Source organism: Macaca fascicularis, chromosome 13 (assembly GCF_037993035.2).
Source record: "Macaca fascicularis isolate 582-1 chromosome 13, T2T-MFA8v1.1".
Lineage (NCBI taxonomy): Eukaryota > Metazoa > Chordata > Mammalia > Primates > Cercopithecidae > Macaca > Macaca fascicularis.
This window is the reverse complement of record NC_088387.1, coordinates 5752026-5766077: the sequence shown is the minus strand read 5'-3', so window position 1 is coordinate 5766077 and position 14052 is coordinate 5752026. Positions and strand designations below refer to the sequence as shown.

General features: G+C 40.8%; 1 protein-coding gene and 1 non-coding gene across 9 annotated transcripts in view; both read left to right on the top strand.

Annotated features, from left to right (window-relative positions):
• Positions 1-14019, top strand: part of RNF149 (ring finger protein 149) — a 37167-nt gene extending 23148 nt beyond the window's left edge. For 5 of the 8 annotated variants that reach the window (XR_012421960.1, XR_012421962.1, XR_012421965.1 and 2 more), the window contains 2 exons: positions 3192-3390; positions 7517-8246. Coding sequence is in view for 1 of the 8 variants with exons in the window: in XM_005575101.4 (XP_005575158.1) it covers positions 3192-3390; positions 7517-7560 (243 nt within the window). In the remaining 7 variants the exon portion in view is untranslated. Of the gene's footprint in view, positions 1-3191; positions 3391-7516; positions 8247-11054; positions 11275-12659 lie in introns of those variants that run through there. The other 3 variants (XR_012421961.1, XR_001484320.4, XR_012421964.1) reach the window with 2 other exon arrangements.
• On the top strand, positions 11348-11461 carry LOC123568513 (small nucleolar RNA SNORD89). The gene has a single exon (XR_006691885.1). It is a non-coding gene; the product is annotated as a small nucleolar RNA SNORD89 (small nucleolar RNA).
• Positions 14020-14052: the final 33 nt, after the last annotated feature.

Genomic DNA, 14052 nt, shown 5'->3' with positions numbered 1-14052 from the left:
GGTGAAACCCTGTCTCTCTCAATCAATCAATTAAAAAAAAAAAAAAAAAATTTTTAAATAAAGATCTTTGGGGAAAATAATTTATCAAATATCGTCTTGTTGCTAAACATATTTTTAGAGTTTTTCATAGAGTTTATTGTGGAATTAGAAACTGCAGTTTGGGTTTTTTTTAATGATGATCATTTTATGCAGCTTTAAGCCATTATGGTCATGTAAGCTTCTATAGTGGCATCATTAAAGCGCTTAGAGAAGCTAAATAACTCACCTGAAGTCATACAGTTATTTAATGGGACTTATTTCCCAGACTGCAGTCTGTTTAAAATGTCCCCTCATCTTCTAGCTTAAGAGACCGCTTCCTTAACAACTCCTGTCATTCTCTATGAATTACAATTCATTTGTTTTTTTGAGACAGCCTCACTCTGTCGCCCAGGCTGGAGTGCAGTGGTATGATCTCGGCTCACTTCAACCTCTGCCTCGTGGGTTCAAGTGATTCTCCCGCCTCAGCCTCCCAAGTAGCTAAGCTTACAGGTGCACTCCACTACATCCAGCTAATTTTTTATATTTTTTGTAGAGATGGAGTTTTACCACATTGGCCAGGCTGGTCTCGAACTCTTGGCCTCAAGTGATCCATCCGCGTCAGCCTCCCAAAGTGCTGAGATTACAGGCGTGAGCCATCGCACCTGGCCACTGAATTGTTTTTTAAATGTGAGTTCCAGAACGCCTTCACTGTGTGCTCACAGGAAGGTGGCGGTCAGTGTTCAAGAACGGCCTTACTAGAAACTGAGACTATTTTGATGTCCAGAAAATGTGTCTCTCTTCTAGAATTTCTTCACATATTCATGGTGTTCAATAATTGTAGCTGTGTTTAGCATGGCATAACACGCTTTCTTAATGAACCTGGCTCATCCCCCTTTACTGCAGAAACTGTAGCTTAGATGAGACGATGAGCCTTTGTGGGGACAGCATTTTAACTAATAGCATACAGGGAGCTTGATGGATTTCTTTCTTGGCAAGGTTTTAGAACTCTTCCTTCATTAGATACGCTCTAAAGCATATTCTAAGTTGTTTTCTTCATCAGTCAGTAGTTTTTTTTTTTTTTTTTTTGAGACGGAGTCTCGCTCTGTCACCCAGGCTGGAGTGCGGTGGCCGGATCTCAGCTCACTGCAAGCTCCGCCTCCCGGGTTCACGCCATTCTCCTGCCTCAGCCTCCCGAGTAGCTGGGACTATAGGCGCCCGCCACCTCGCCCGGCTAGTTTTTTGTATTTTTTAGTAGAGACGGGGTTTCACCGTGTTAGCCAGGATGGTCTCGATCTCCTGACCTCGTGATCCGCCCGTCTCGGCCTCCCAAAGTGCGGGATTACAGGCGTGAGCCACCGCGCCCGGCCCATCAGTCAGTAGTTTAACATGCTTTTCATTTCTGGATGTTTGTATGAAAGGAATTTCACTGACTGTAGCATAGGGACTTTAATCCTCATGAGTTTTGTTTGTGGAAATAAGCTATATATTTCATATATTAAAAATTAAGACTCTTCATCTCACATAAGGTTGAGTTGCTTTCTTAGAATGTTAATTTCAGAAAGCTAGACTATATATCCCCAGAATGCCTAATTTATTTTTTGATGAACAGAACCTATAGTAACATTAAACCTCAGAAACTTACTGTCTTGTCTTTGACTTTTGAATCTTTAGACAGTACACCCTTTTCTGTGGACCTGTTGACCCCCTCCTGCAGTGGATGCTTTAGTTAGCCATGCTGTGCCCTCTTGGAGTAACTAGTTCTCTATTTCCCCATAACTGTAGTGAGAGTCAGCCTCAGTCCACCACACAGACTTTAAAGGTTTACAGCTATTTCAGTGATCCTTGTCACTTGTTTTCATTGATTTGGCAAGGATGGGTCAAAGAAATGACATCTGAGGTGCTAGATCTGCACTTGGCTCTGGGGAGACAAAGATGAGTGAGACACAGCCCCTCCCCTCACGGGCTCTTGAGGATTTCACTTTCTGGACTGGTGGGGGGTCAGGGCACGCACACAGACACGACACGGCCAAAGAGGCCTGTTTGAAGTGCTGCCTGTGGGAGCACAGAGGAGGGTCATACGGCCTGCTGCCAGGTAGAAATTGGAAGGTGGAGCAAGTGCATTTGAGAGGGCAGTTGAGCTGGGTGTTGCATTATCCGTCAGACACACCAAAGTCTTGAGGCTAATGCTATGTCTGGGGAGTGAACAGACAGGGTTGGAGGTTGGCAGGTAGTTAAGTTAGCAGATATAGGTAAACAGGTTGGGGCTAGGCTGGCAGAAGTTTGGGTATTGTGATGTCACAGCCACAGGATTTGTTGCTTGGTGTGTCAGGAGCAGGGATGGGAGGGCGTTACGTTGCTGGTGAGGCAGGAGGGGCAGGTTCTAGAACCAGGTGGAGCAGGGCTGTTGGGGGCGCAGCCCGGTGGAGGGAGGTGGAGTGCCTGTGAGTGGTGTTTTTACTTGAAGCAATGGTGAGATGCTGAGCCAGATGGTCATAGTGAACTTGCAGCAACCCCTCATCTAATAAGTCACTTTACCAGGAGTTCCATCCACTTACAACACAGCTTTGACTCTGGTATTAATCAAATGAGGTTTCTAGCTGTTCCCCAAATGTCGAGACTTAATGTAGTGTTGCTGATAGCGTCTCCAGCCCTCCACTTTCACTGTTTTCCTTTCTTTAAAGCAGCAAATGGAAGCGGGAGGGAAGGTGGAGGCAAACTACAGCTGATCACCACCCTGTCCATATGGAAGGAGCCAAAGTAACTTTTTCAAGAAAATAATACAGTCTGAAGGCATCTGTTGTTCAAAAGCCTTGTTTATCTCTGAAACCCTAGTGCCTCACTGTAAACCAGCACAGGGCGGTAATCAGAGTTCATGGCTATGGCCTCTGTCCAGGAAGGCAAGGAAGTGGAGGAAAGCTTCACTTTCTGTCAATAGTTTAAAAGGTGGCATTGCTTGTATCAAGGAGGGGAAATGTTTTTTAGAATAAAAAACATGTAGGCCTTAGGAGGTTGGTTGTCGAGAAAGAATTCATTTTCTGTGATACTAGATAAGGGAGACATTGTTGTGCTTTTTGCCAGATTCATTGTATAGAAGTACATAATATCGTGTGTGAATTACGAGCCAGATGACAGATAAGCTTTGATCATGTTTTTCTTCTGTTCTAATTCTCAAGGGAGAGCCTGGAGATGTCCAGGACATGCCTGCTCCAGAATCTCCTTCTGGAAGGGATCTGGCTGCAAATTTGAGTCTAACTTTACCAGAGGACGACGGAAGTGATGAGAGCAGCCCACCATCAGCCTCCCCCGCTGAATCGGAGCCACAGTGCGATGCCAGCTTTAAAGGAGATGCAGGGGAAAATACGGCATTGCTAGGTGAGCGGTGTGCAAATTATAAAACAATGGCATGTGGCCAGGTGTGGTGGCTCACACCTGTAATCTCAGGGCTTTGGGAGATTAAGGTGGGAGGATTGCTTGAGTTTGAGCTATCAAAGAATAAATAACCAGGAATTAAATATAACCTACGTTTTACTTAATGTATGAAGCTCTTTCTATGTTGATAAATAGGTGATTTTTTTACAGCTACATAGTACTACATTTTGAATTTTCTATAATTTCTTGAAACTATTCATGGGTGTTTATTATCACTAGCACTTTGAAATCATTATGTATATATACTTACCACTTGTCTAATTGTTTTCTGTCACTCTGATAGGTAAAGTGTAGTGAACTGCATGTATTTTTTGTTTGGTTTTTTTTTTGTGTGTTTTGTTTTACTTTTTGAGGCAGGGTGTTGCTCTGTCACCCTGGCTGGAGTATACTGATGAGAACACAGCTCACTGCATCCTCAAATTCCCAGGCTTAACTAGTCCTGCCACCTCTGCCTCCCAAGTAGCTGGGACCACAGGCACGTGCCACCACATCTAGCTAACTTTTTAAATTTTTTTGAAGTGATGAAGTCTCACCATGTTGTCTAGACTAATCGCATTTTTTTTTTTTTATTACCGATGAGGTTAATCCTCTTTTCAGATTATTGGTCATCTTTATTCTTTGATGAACTGCTTATTTTATCCCTTGCTTATTTTTTTATGAAGATAGTAATTTTTTCATATTGATGCTTAGAGCTTTTTATACACTGAAAATACTAGGGCTTTGTCATATATTTTGTGTATTTCTCCCCCAGTTTCTGTATCCTTTGGCTTTTCATTGTACTTTCCAGATAGAAATTATATAGTTTAGTTTCCTGTTCTCTCATGATTCTGCCTTTGATTGCATGCTGACTTAGGAAGGCCTTTCTTATCTTAGGATTATAAAGATATTGACCTGTACTTTGCGAGTATTTGTGGGTTTTGTATTTTACATTGAAATCTTAGTATATATAGTTTAAGGTGTGAGGAGAGATTTAACTAATCTATTTTTTTCCTTTTATTCCACTTGTTAAACCTAAGTGTTTAATCAGTTGTCCTAATATTGTTTAGTGAATAATAATTACAAATAATATGTTTTGATATTTGCAAGGCAAATTCTTTTATCTTTATTCTTCTTTTAAAAAAAATTCCTGGGCTATTCTATATTATTATTATTGTTATTGTTATTGTTTTTGTTTGAGATGGAGTCTTGCTCTGTCGGCCAGTCTGGAGTACAGTGGCGTGATCTCAGCTCACTGCAGCCTTCGCCTCCTGGGTTCAAGTGATTTGCTGGCCTCAGGTGATGTGCCCTCCTTGGCCTCCCAAAGTGCTGGGATTACAGGCATGAGCCACCACACCTGGCCTATTCTACATTTTTTAAAGATTAATTCTAAAATCATTTTGCCAAGTAAAAGAAAATCTCAGAATTTTTATTGGAATTGGATTCACTTAAAGGTTATTTTAAATGGGAAGAATCGATGCTTCAGATTTTGAATTTTGTCATCCTAGAAGAGGAAGCGTATTTTTCCAAAGCAGTAAGATTGAAACTAAGTCAGTTTCTTTGTGGCACATTTAGGATTCGTGAGGCAAAAACAGGTAGAAATATTACAATGTAAGTATTAACAGCACCAGAGGAAGAAAAGAATGCATTGTGGAAGAAAAAAGGAGAATAGATTTCGGAGAATTATAAAATTGTAGCGATTGATTGGTGTAGGCATTCTCCTAACCAGCTCTCCAGCTAAGACTGGGCCACCTTACAAAGCAGCATGTTCTGTTGGTAAATGGCTCTTATTTTTAAGAATGTCTTTATATAGAGCCAGAATGCATACCTGTGTGATTTTGCCATTGCCTTCCAACTCCAGAAAGAAAACTAACTTTGCCTTCTCTAGTACATGAGCACCCTGGAGATACTAAGACTCTTATTCTGACTAAATGTCCTTCAAGAGCAGCCTCCAGAGTTTTCTGCATTCTTGCTACCTTGTTAACTTGCAGTGCATTACAGTTTACCATTGGCTGTCCTGAAATGCCCTCTTAGAACAAAGATAATACAATTTGAAATCATGGGTAGAAATAAAGAAGGTGGAAGCAGCAGCTAGGTTTCCAAAGCAGCAGAATGTCAGATACCTTCTGAAGCAGCCAGTTTCCCCCATTCCCCACCCAACCCCATGTGGGGCTCACATTCTGTTTTTCTCTCTTTGTCCTTTTTTTAAATTCCCAAGTATTGTGCATCAGCAAGTTGACTTTATCTGTTAATGTTCTTTCAGCCTTGTAACGGTAACAATATAAATTGAAAAACACTAAATTAGAAAAATCAGGCATTAATACCTCCAGAATAAAATGTAGTTTCACTTATAGTTGAGAAAACATTTACTAGACTCTTAGGAGCAACTAGGAAATGAGTGTGGAAGTTACTATGGTAGACCCTGGAGAAGGTGTTTTCCTGCGGAAGTGCACCTTCCACTGTCCAGTTACGTCACTCTCCACCTACTTCACCTCCTTGAAGGGAGTGTAAAATATTTGGTTGAGTGGGGGATTGCAAAATATTTGATTGGGTGTGGGGGGGATTGGAGAGATACTGATCAAAAGGTGCAAAGTTTCAGTTAGGAGTAAGTTCAAGAACTCCATTATACAGCATGGTGACTACAGTTCATAACAATGCATAGTATTCTTGAAAGATGCCCAAAGAGTAGATTTTAAATGTTCTCACTTTGAATAAGTATGTCAGGTAATGCACATGAATTACTGTGATTTAGCCATTCCACAATGTATACATGTTTCAGAACATCATGTTGTATACCATAAATATATGCAGTTTTTGTCAATTTAAACAGTAAAAACACATTTTATATTTATAAAGCAAGAGGAAACATTTTGAGATTACTTATGTTATTTCACCATTTAATAGAAACTTTAGGCTGGACATGGTGGCACACAATTGTAATCCTAGCACTTTTGGAGGTGGGGTGGTGGGGAGCAGATTACATCGCATGAGGCCAGCCTGGGGAACGTACAGAAACCCTGTCTCTACAAAACATTAGCAGGGCATAGAATAGTAGCATGTGCCTGTAGTCCCAGCTGTCTGGGAAGCTGAGGTAGGAGGATCACTTGAACCCAGCAGGTCAAGGATGCAGTGAGCCATGGCCATGATCATGTCACTGCACTCCAGCCTGGGTGAGAGAGTGAGACCCTGTCTCAAAAGAGAAACTTTAAATTGGCAAAATAAAAAGTAGTGGGTTCTACTGCTATCTTTAAGGAAGTATTCTATTCTAAGAGCCTTTTGTGTGGAGTGATTTTTGTATACCTAGTAATAGCAACTGTCTGGATTTCAGTACCAGCTCCTCCTCTTCCTTGCCATCTATACACCAGGGCTGGTGACGTGTTAATCTCTACCTCTTAGGGTCAATATAAATACTGGCTATTTTCATTGGTGGCAGCGTCACCATCACCTTAACTACTTGTTCAACTTTTGGGAACATCTTCTGGTACCACCATCTCTGTCTTTAAAGACTGATCTTCTGATGAGATTAATGTTGGCTAGGCTAATGCTAGAAAACTCCTCATATGACAAAGATGTTTACCGGTTTTTCTTGTTGACTATCAATGGGTTATCGGTTTTCCATATATGTTTTCTTTAAAATTTTCTGTTAGCCGGGCATGGTGGCTCATGCCTCTAATCCTGCATGTAATGGTAGACCCTGGAGAAGGTGTTTTCTCCACTTTGGGAGGCTGAGGTGGGTGGATCACCTGAGGTTAGGAGTTCGAGACTAGCCTGGCCAACATGGTGAAACCTTATCTCTACTAAAAATGCAAAAGATCACTGAGTGTGGTGGTGGGCGCCTGTAATCCTAGCTACCCAGGAGGCTGAGGCAGGAGAATTGCTTGAACCTGGGAGGTGGAGGTTGCAGTGAGCCGAGATGGTGCCATTGCACTCCAGCCTGGGCAACAGAGTGAGACTCCATCTCAAAAAAAAAAAAAAAAGTTTTCTGTTTACCATCTTGAATTATCTCCAAGTGAGTAACTGTGTTTGTGTAGTTGAAGCTCGGAATATGCTGCCCTCTTCTCCTGATGGAGTAGCTTGTGTCGTTCTCTTGCAGAAGCCGGCAGGAGTGACTCTCGGCATGGAGGACCCATCTCCTAGTGCACGTGCCCACTGAAGTGGCACCGGCAGAAGTTTGGCTTGAACTAAAGGACATTTTATTTTTTTTACTTTAGCACATAATTTGTATATTTGAAAATAATGTATATTATTTTACCTATTAGATTCTGATTTGATATACAAAGGACTAAGATATTTTCTTCTTAAAGAGACTTTTCGATTAGTCCTCATATATTTATCTACTAAAATTTACTATGAACAGTGTGTTGCTTCAGACTTACAAAGACAACTGGGGCACGTACTCTAATGTAAAGGACAGGTGGTGTTTCTGTATAATAGTCTGGCTGCTACGGTACTGTAAAAAGCTGGTTAATTCTATTTTTCAAGGTTTTGGCTAAGCACATCAATTTTAGACTAGTTGAAGTGGAACTGTATAATTCAATTCGGTAATCGATCACATGGGCTTTCCCTGGAGGAAATTTTTTTTTTTTTTTAAGAACTTGAAACTTGTAACTGAGATGTCTATAGCTTTTTTGCCCATCTGTGTTGTATGTGGAGATTTCAAAACCTGAGAGCACTTTTTGTTTGTTTAGAATTAGGAGAAAGTCACTAGATGACTTTAGGATTTGCATTTTTCCCTTTATTGCCTCATTTCTTGCGACGCCTTGATGGGGAGGGAAATCTGTTTATTTTTTCCTACAAATAAAAACCTAAGATTCTATATTGCACATGAGCATTAAGTTCTTTATTGCCTTGTTAAGGAAAATGAGTAGGCAGACTGAGAATCTGTTATATTGATTTCAGTTACAATTTAATCTTTACAATTAAAAGGGCGAAAGATAATACAATTTTAATTTTTATTGTTGACTCGAAATAACCAGTTTTCTTGATTAGAGTTTAAGCAGATTTTTTTTTTTTTTTTGAGACGGAGTCTTGCTCTGTCGCCCAGGCTGGAGTGCAGTGGCCTGATCTCAGCTCACTACAAGCTCCGCCTCCCGGGTTCACACCATTCCCCTGCCTCAGCCTCCCGAGTAGCTGGGACTACAGGCGCCCACCACCTCGCCCGGCTAGTTTTTTGTATATTTAGTAGAGACGGGGTTTCACCGTGTTAGCCAGGATGGTCTCGATCTCCTGACCTTGTGATCCGTTCGTCTTGGCCTCCCAAAGTGCTGGGATTACAGGCTTGAGTCACCGCGCCCGGCCCAGAGTTTAAGCAGATTTAATACCATGACCTTGGTAACCATTTCTTCTTTTTTACTTGCTTGCTGTTCTTTTGGGTCAAAGGAGCAGGCTAATGCAAAGCTTTTGGAGACCGCTAAGTGTTAGAAAGTGATAAAACGCACACTCTGCTGTTCTCACTTCGTGGAGGTAGAAGTCAGGAATATGAGGCAGTTATTTTTTAGAGTGTGGAATTGTAGTCTTGTGTTGCTTCTAGTTACACTATATCTTTAGTTGGTAGGTAAAAAATGTTTATTTAAAACAATTTTTAAAATTATAAATGTATTTTTATAGCCATATGTAGGGTATAAAGATTAATATGATTTTCTCAAGCTACTTAATACTTTGATTCGTGAAATGGTAAGTAAACAGTTTTACTGAAATAAACTCTACAGATAGATGCAACATGAGGAGTTATTGTAGCAGAAAATGTGTTTTGCTTTGTACACTGTGTGTGTGTTAGCAGACAGCCTCAAGTAGGTTTCCATAACAGCCACTGCCTTTGAATCTACCTTCTGTAGCTTAATATGTATAGGAAAATATATCCTGATTCTGTAGCAAGTAGATTGTTTGCTCTTTGTCTTTTAAGAAATACTAGGGGAGGGCTGGGTGCGGTGGCTCATGCCTATAATCCCAGCACGTTGGGAGGCTGAGGCAGGTGGATCACGAGGTCAGGAGATCGAGACCATCCTGGCTAACATGGTGAAACCCTGTCTCCATTAAAAATACAAAAAATTAGCTGAATGTGGTGGCATACATCTGTAGTCCCAGCTACTCAGGAGGCCGAGGCAGGAGAATCGCTTGAACCCAGGAGGCAGAGGTTGAAGTGAGCTGAGATTACACCACTGCACTCTAGCCTGGGCAACAAGAACAAAGCTCCGTCTCAAAACAAAGAAAAATACTAGGGGAAAATGTTTTAACTAGTCATTCTTCCGAGTAGCTAACGAAGCTGACTTTTGAAAAGAAGGCTGTGAGCTTTGCAGATGCTGCCACCCAGAGCCCCTTGCTTCCAGCCATGGTCAACCCCACGTTTTTCAACACTGCCGTCGATGGCAAGCCCTTGGGCTGTGTCTCCTTTGAGGTAAGGGGCCTAGAAACCAAGAAGTGACTGTTCATCTAATCCATGAAACTATGTTAGCAGATTGGAGCTGTTTGCAGTTCCAAAGACAGCAGAAAACCTCCGTGCTCTGAGCACTGGAAAGAAGGGATTTGGTTATAAGAGTTCCTGCTTTCACAGAATTATTCCAGGGTTTGTGTGTCAGAGTGGTGACTTCACACGCCATACAGCATTGGTGGCAAGTCCATCTGCAGGGAGAAATTTGATGACAAGAACTTCATCCTGAAGCATACAGGTCCTGGCATCTTGCCCATGGCAAATGCTGAACCCAGCACGAATGTTTCCCAGTTTTTTATCTGCACTGCCAAGATGGCCAAGGCTGAGTGGTTGGATGGCAAACGTGTGGTCTTTGGCAAGGTGAAAGATGGCATGAATACTGTGAAGGTCATGGCGCACTTTGGGTCCAGGAATGGCAAGAGCAGCAATTTGCATGAAGATCACCATTGCTAACTGTGGATAACTGTAATAAATTTGACTGGTGTTTCTTTAAAAAAAAAAAAATACCGTGCCAGACCAAGGTAAATTGTTTTTGATCATTACAGAAATGTGATTTCTTAATCAGCAGCTGTCAAACATAGTGTTCCTTAATTTAAAAGCTTGAACACTAAATTATAAATTGGAGAGGTTGGAATAATTATGGTCATATATCTAGAAACACAAATCTTTAGTAGCAAAAAAGAAATTAGCAAGAGAAGAAAACTATTCGGTACTTTGAATGGAGAAAGTTTTCATTGATAGAAGTTTAGATGAAAATTAACATGAGAAAGAAGTGACAGGCCAAGTGTGGTGGTTCACGCTTTTAACACCAACAATTTGGGAGGCCAAGATGGGAGGATCTCTTGAGCCCAGGAGTTCAAGACTAGCCTGGGCAACAAGGCAAAACTCATCTCTACTGAACATTTAAAAAATCAGCTGGGCATGGTGGCACCCGTCTGTAGTTCCAGCTACTTGGGAAGCTGAGGTGGGAGGATCACTTGAGCCCAGGAGGTTGAGGCTGCAGTGAGCCGTGATCACACCACTGTATTCCAGCCTGGGCAAGAGTGAAATCCTGTTAAAGGGGGGAAAAAAAACAGGAAGGGACAAATACGAGAGTTTTTGCTAAAGCTTTTAAGTTAAGATGCAGAGAATTGGGGGAATGTATAATAAATCAGATTTCATTTAGTTATATTATTTACCACATGAATCACTTTCCTCCCAACAGTTGTCGTAAGAGCCATGTGTTCATGTGTAATGAAGACCAGTATTTAACTGTGGGAACCGTGGGTGGCGTGGCGAAGGAGACTGTCCGTGACTGTGCCGCTCTCCGCAGCCCCGTCTGCTGTCCTGTTTCCTCGGCTCCTTGGTGTCTGGACTGGCGTTCTGGGTGTCCCAGCGGAAAACTAAAGGGCCAGAGAGGTGTAAACACACACACCACTTGGCAGGTAATTTCCCATGTGCTATCTTTTTAGGGATCCTGAACACACAGCCTTTCCCAAAAGACTGCTCCCTCCAGCTACTGAGGAATGATGACAAGAAAAGGCCGAATTGCAGTGTCTCCATCAGCAGTTTGCTCTCTCTGGGCACACGATGACAAAATTTCCTGAAGCGAACCACTAGTCTGACCTCAGTAATAGGATTGGAAGCTTCATGCCATGGGAGTGGTCAAGAAAGGCATCCCAAAGAGAACTGAACTATTTAAAAAAAAAAAATAGACCTTTAGGAATAGGTGATTGTCCCCATATACTGGGGATGAAATACCCAGTGTAACCAAATTCCCCAGTAAGATCGCTTAGTTTGGCAATAGTCTCTTCTTTTGAGCACGCTGAAGTTTATTTGCTCAATGAAGGCTGAAATTATAAGTCAGTATATATGTATTACTAAGTAGAACTTGAGGTAATTATATGTTTTAGTCAAAAGCAGTTTCTGTGGGCTTGGTATAAACCCTACTTTGTGATTTGCTAAAGCACAGGATGTTGACTCAAACCAAAACTAGTTTTGTAGTCAATATATGTTGTGTTTCTGTGACTTAATAGTCAACTAGAAAAGCCACCTACGACATTCCCAGCTAATTAAGTTTTAAAAGTTTTTTTTTAAATACTTGTCACCATATTTTCAAAAATACTAACATTTGGATTACTAGTTATAAAAGTGAAATTTCTACTGTGTCATCATCAGCCCCGCAGCTGGAGACTTGCCCTCTGTACAGCAAAGTTGTGAAAAAAGTATTTGCACTACATTCATTTAAACATTAGGGAAAAAAACCAACCCATGCTTTTCTTTGCTGAGCTGTAGGGTTGTATTATTGGCTAGTGAGAAGCCTGGGAACACTAGGACTTTGTGTGGGTGACTGCAGGTATCAGATCCAGGATTATACAGGTACTCTTGGAAGTGTCTTGGGGATTTTCCTGGTAAGAACAACAGTGATTGCAAAAAAAAAAAAAAAAAGACAAGATGTAAAGTGAAATCAGTAAAACATCTTAGTAGACAGAGGGTGCTGACATTTTAACAAATGTGTAAAAAGTTCTTCCTATACATTAACTTTCCAGATACCCTTAAAATGTTTAAGGAGTATCATTCAAAATACTGTTTGAGAGACATGTGACCATCATTCTCCAAGGGAATGTGGATCATTTAGTGTGCTACTTAAAATTAGATGTAAATGTATATGTACACTATAAGAATAAAAATCGGTACCATTTCTTTAAAGCTTTCTAAAAGAAAGTTAATTATTTCTAATAGTTACATTTTAGGATCTCAAACTATTTTTCTTTTGAAATAACTGCTTTCTACCCTAAGGTGTTACTTATTGCTGTCTTCTTTTTAACAGGTGAAGATATTAAAGCTAGAAATTGGAACCAGAAAATCTAAAGAATTCAAGGCATCTTAACGTGACAGTTGAATTGATCTCATTTGATTACAAAGTTTATTGCAGTTATTGAATCTTTTTTTGAGTGCAGTGGTGCCATTGATGCTTACTGCAGCCTCAATCTCCCAGGCTCAAGAAATCTTCCCACCTCAGCTTCCAGAGTAGCTGGGACTACAGGTGCATGCCACGCCTTGTTATTTTTTTATTTTTTCAATATAAACGAGGTCTTGCTATGTCATCCAGTCTGGTCTTGAACTCCAGTGATCCTCCCACCTTAGCCTCCCAAAGTGCTGGAATTACAGGCGTGAGCCACCAAACCTAGCCACCAATTTTACTTTAGGTAAACTTTTATTTTCAAGCAGCTTTTGTTGGTGTTGCAAGTACAAATCATGACTGTTTTATAAAATGTTCTATAAATATAACCACTATTCTTTGTAAGCCATTTAAAATTTTAGTCTTTCAAGTAAACACCAATATTGTGGTTTTGATCCTCACTTACGAAGTTCCTATTTGAGAACCTCCCTACTAAAATTTATTTGTAACCCCAAAATCACCACATGCAGTCATTTTCAGACATGCACAGAGCAGTGAATGAGCCAAGCTGCCTGACATGCACGTTTCTGACGAGGCTGGAGGGGATGCCATGCCTTGTTTCCTCTCCTACTACAAACAGGTGTCCTTTCATAGTCTTTTCAGTACCATGTTCTTTGCATTTCTGCACTTTTTGTTGGCGATTTCACTATTTAAAATGGCCCCCAGGTATAGCAAAATATTGTCTACTGCTTTAAAGGCAACAAGGCTGTGATGTGCCTCATGGACTCAGTGTCTGTTACATCAGCTTCACTCAGGCATGAGTGATTGTGGTGTTGGCTGTGAGTTCAATGTTTTATTATGCCAGAGAATCTGTAGGTCCTGTAGGTCCTGGAACCTAAGGCTGGGTTGTTGAAACCACCACTCCAAAAGTACTTCAGTAATAAGCTGTTCTTTTCCCAATGCTAACGGGGATGCTCACTTTTAGGTGTAGAAAGAAATCACTTGTTGCCATTGTTTTAATTGTCTGAAGGCATTCCTCTGATAGATGGGCTTAGTTCATTATTTCCTCTAAGCAAACGTTCTTAAACATTTCTCTTATAGTGAAAAAATAAGACAATTTGTTACAAATCTTTGGTACTGCTTTCTCCAGAGTTTTAAGATTGGAACTTTTACTTACCTTAAAATCACTTGGCTTGGTTTCCTTTAACTTTTTCAAAGAGTTAGAGAGTAATTCCTGTTGAACAGATTATCTTCCTTGTAAATACACTTTGAAAATACCTCAGTAAAAGGAATTTCTCATGATTTCTTAAAAAATATATCA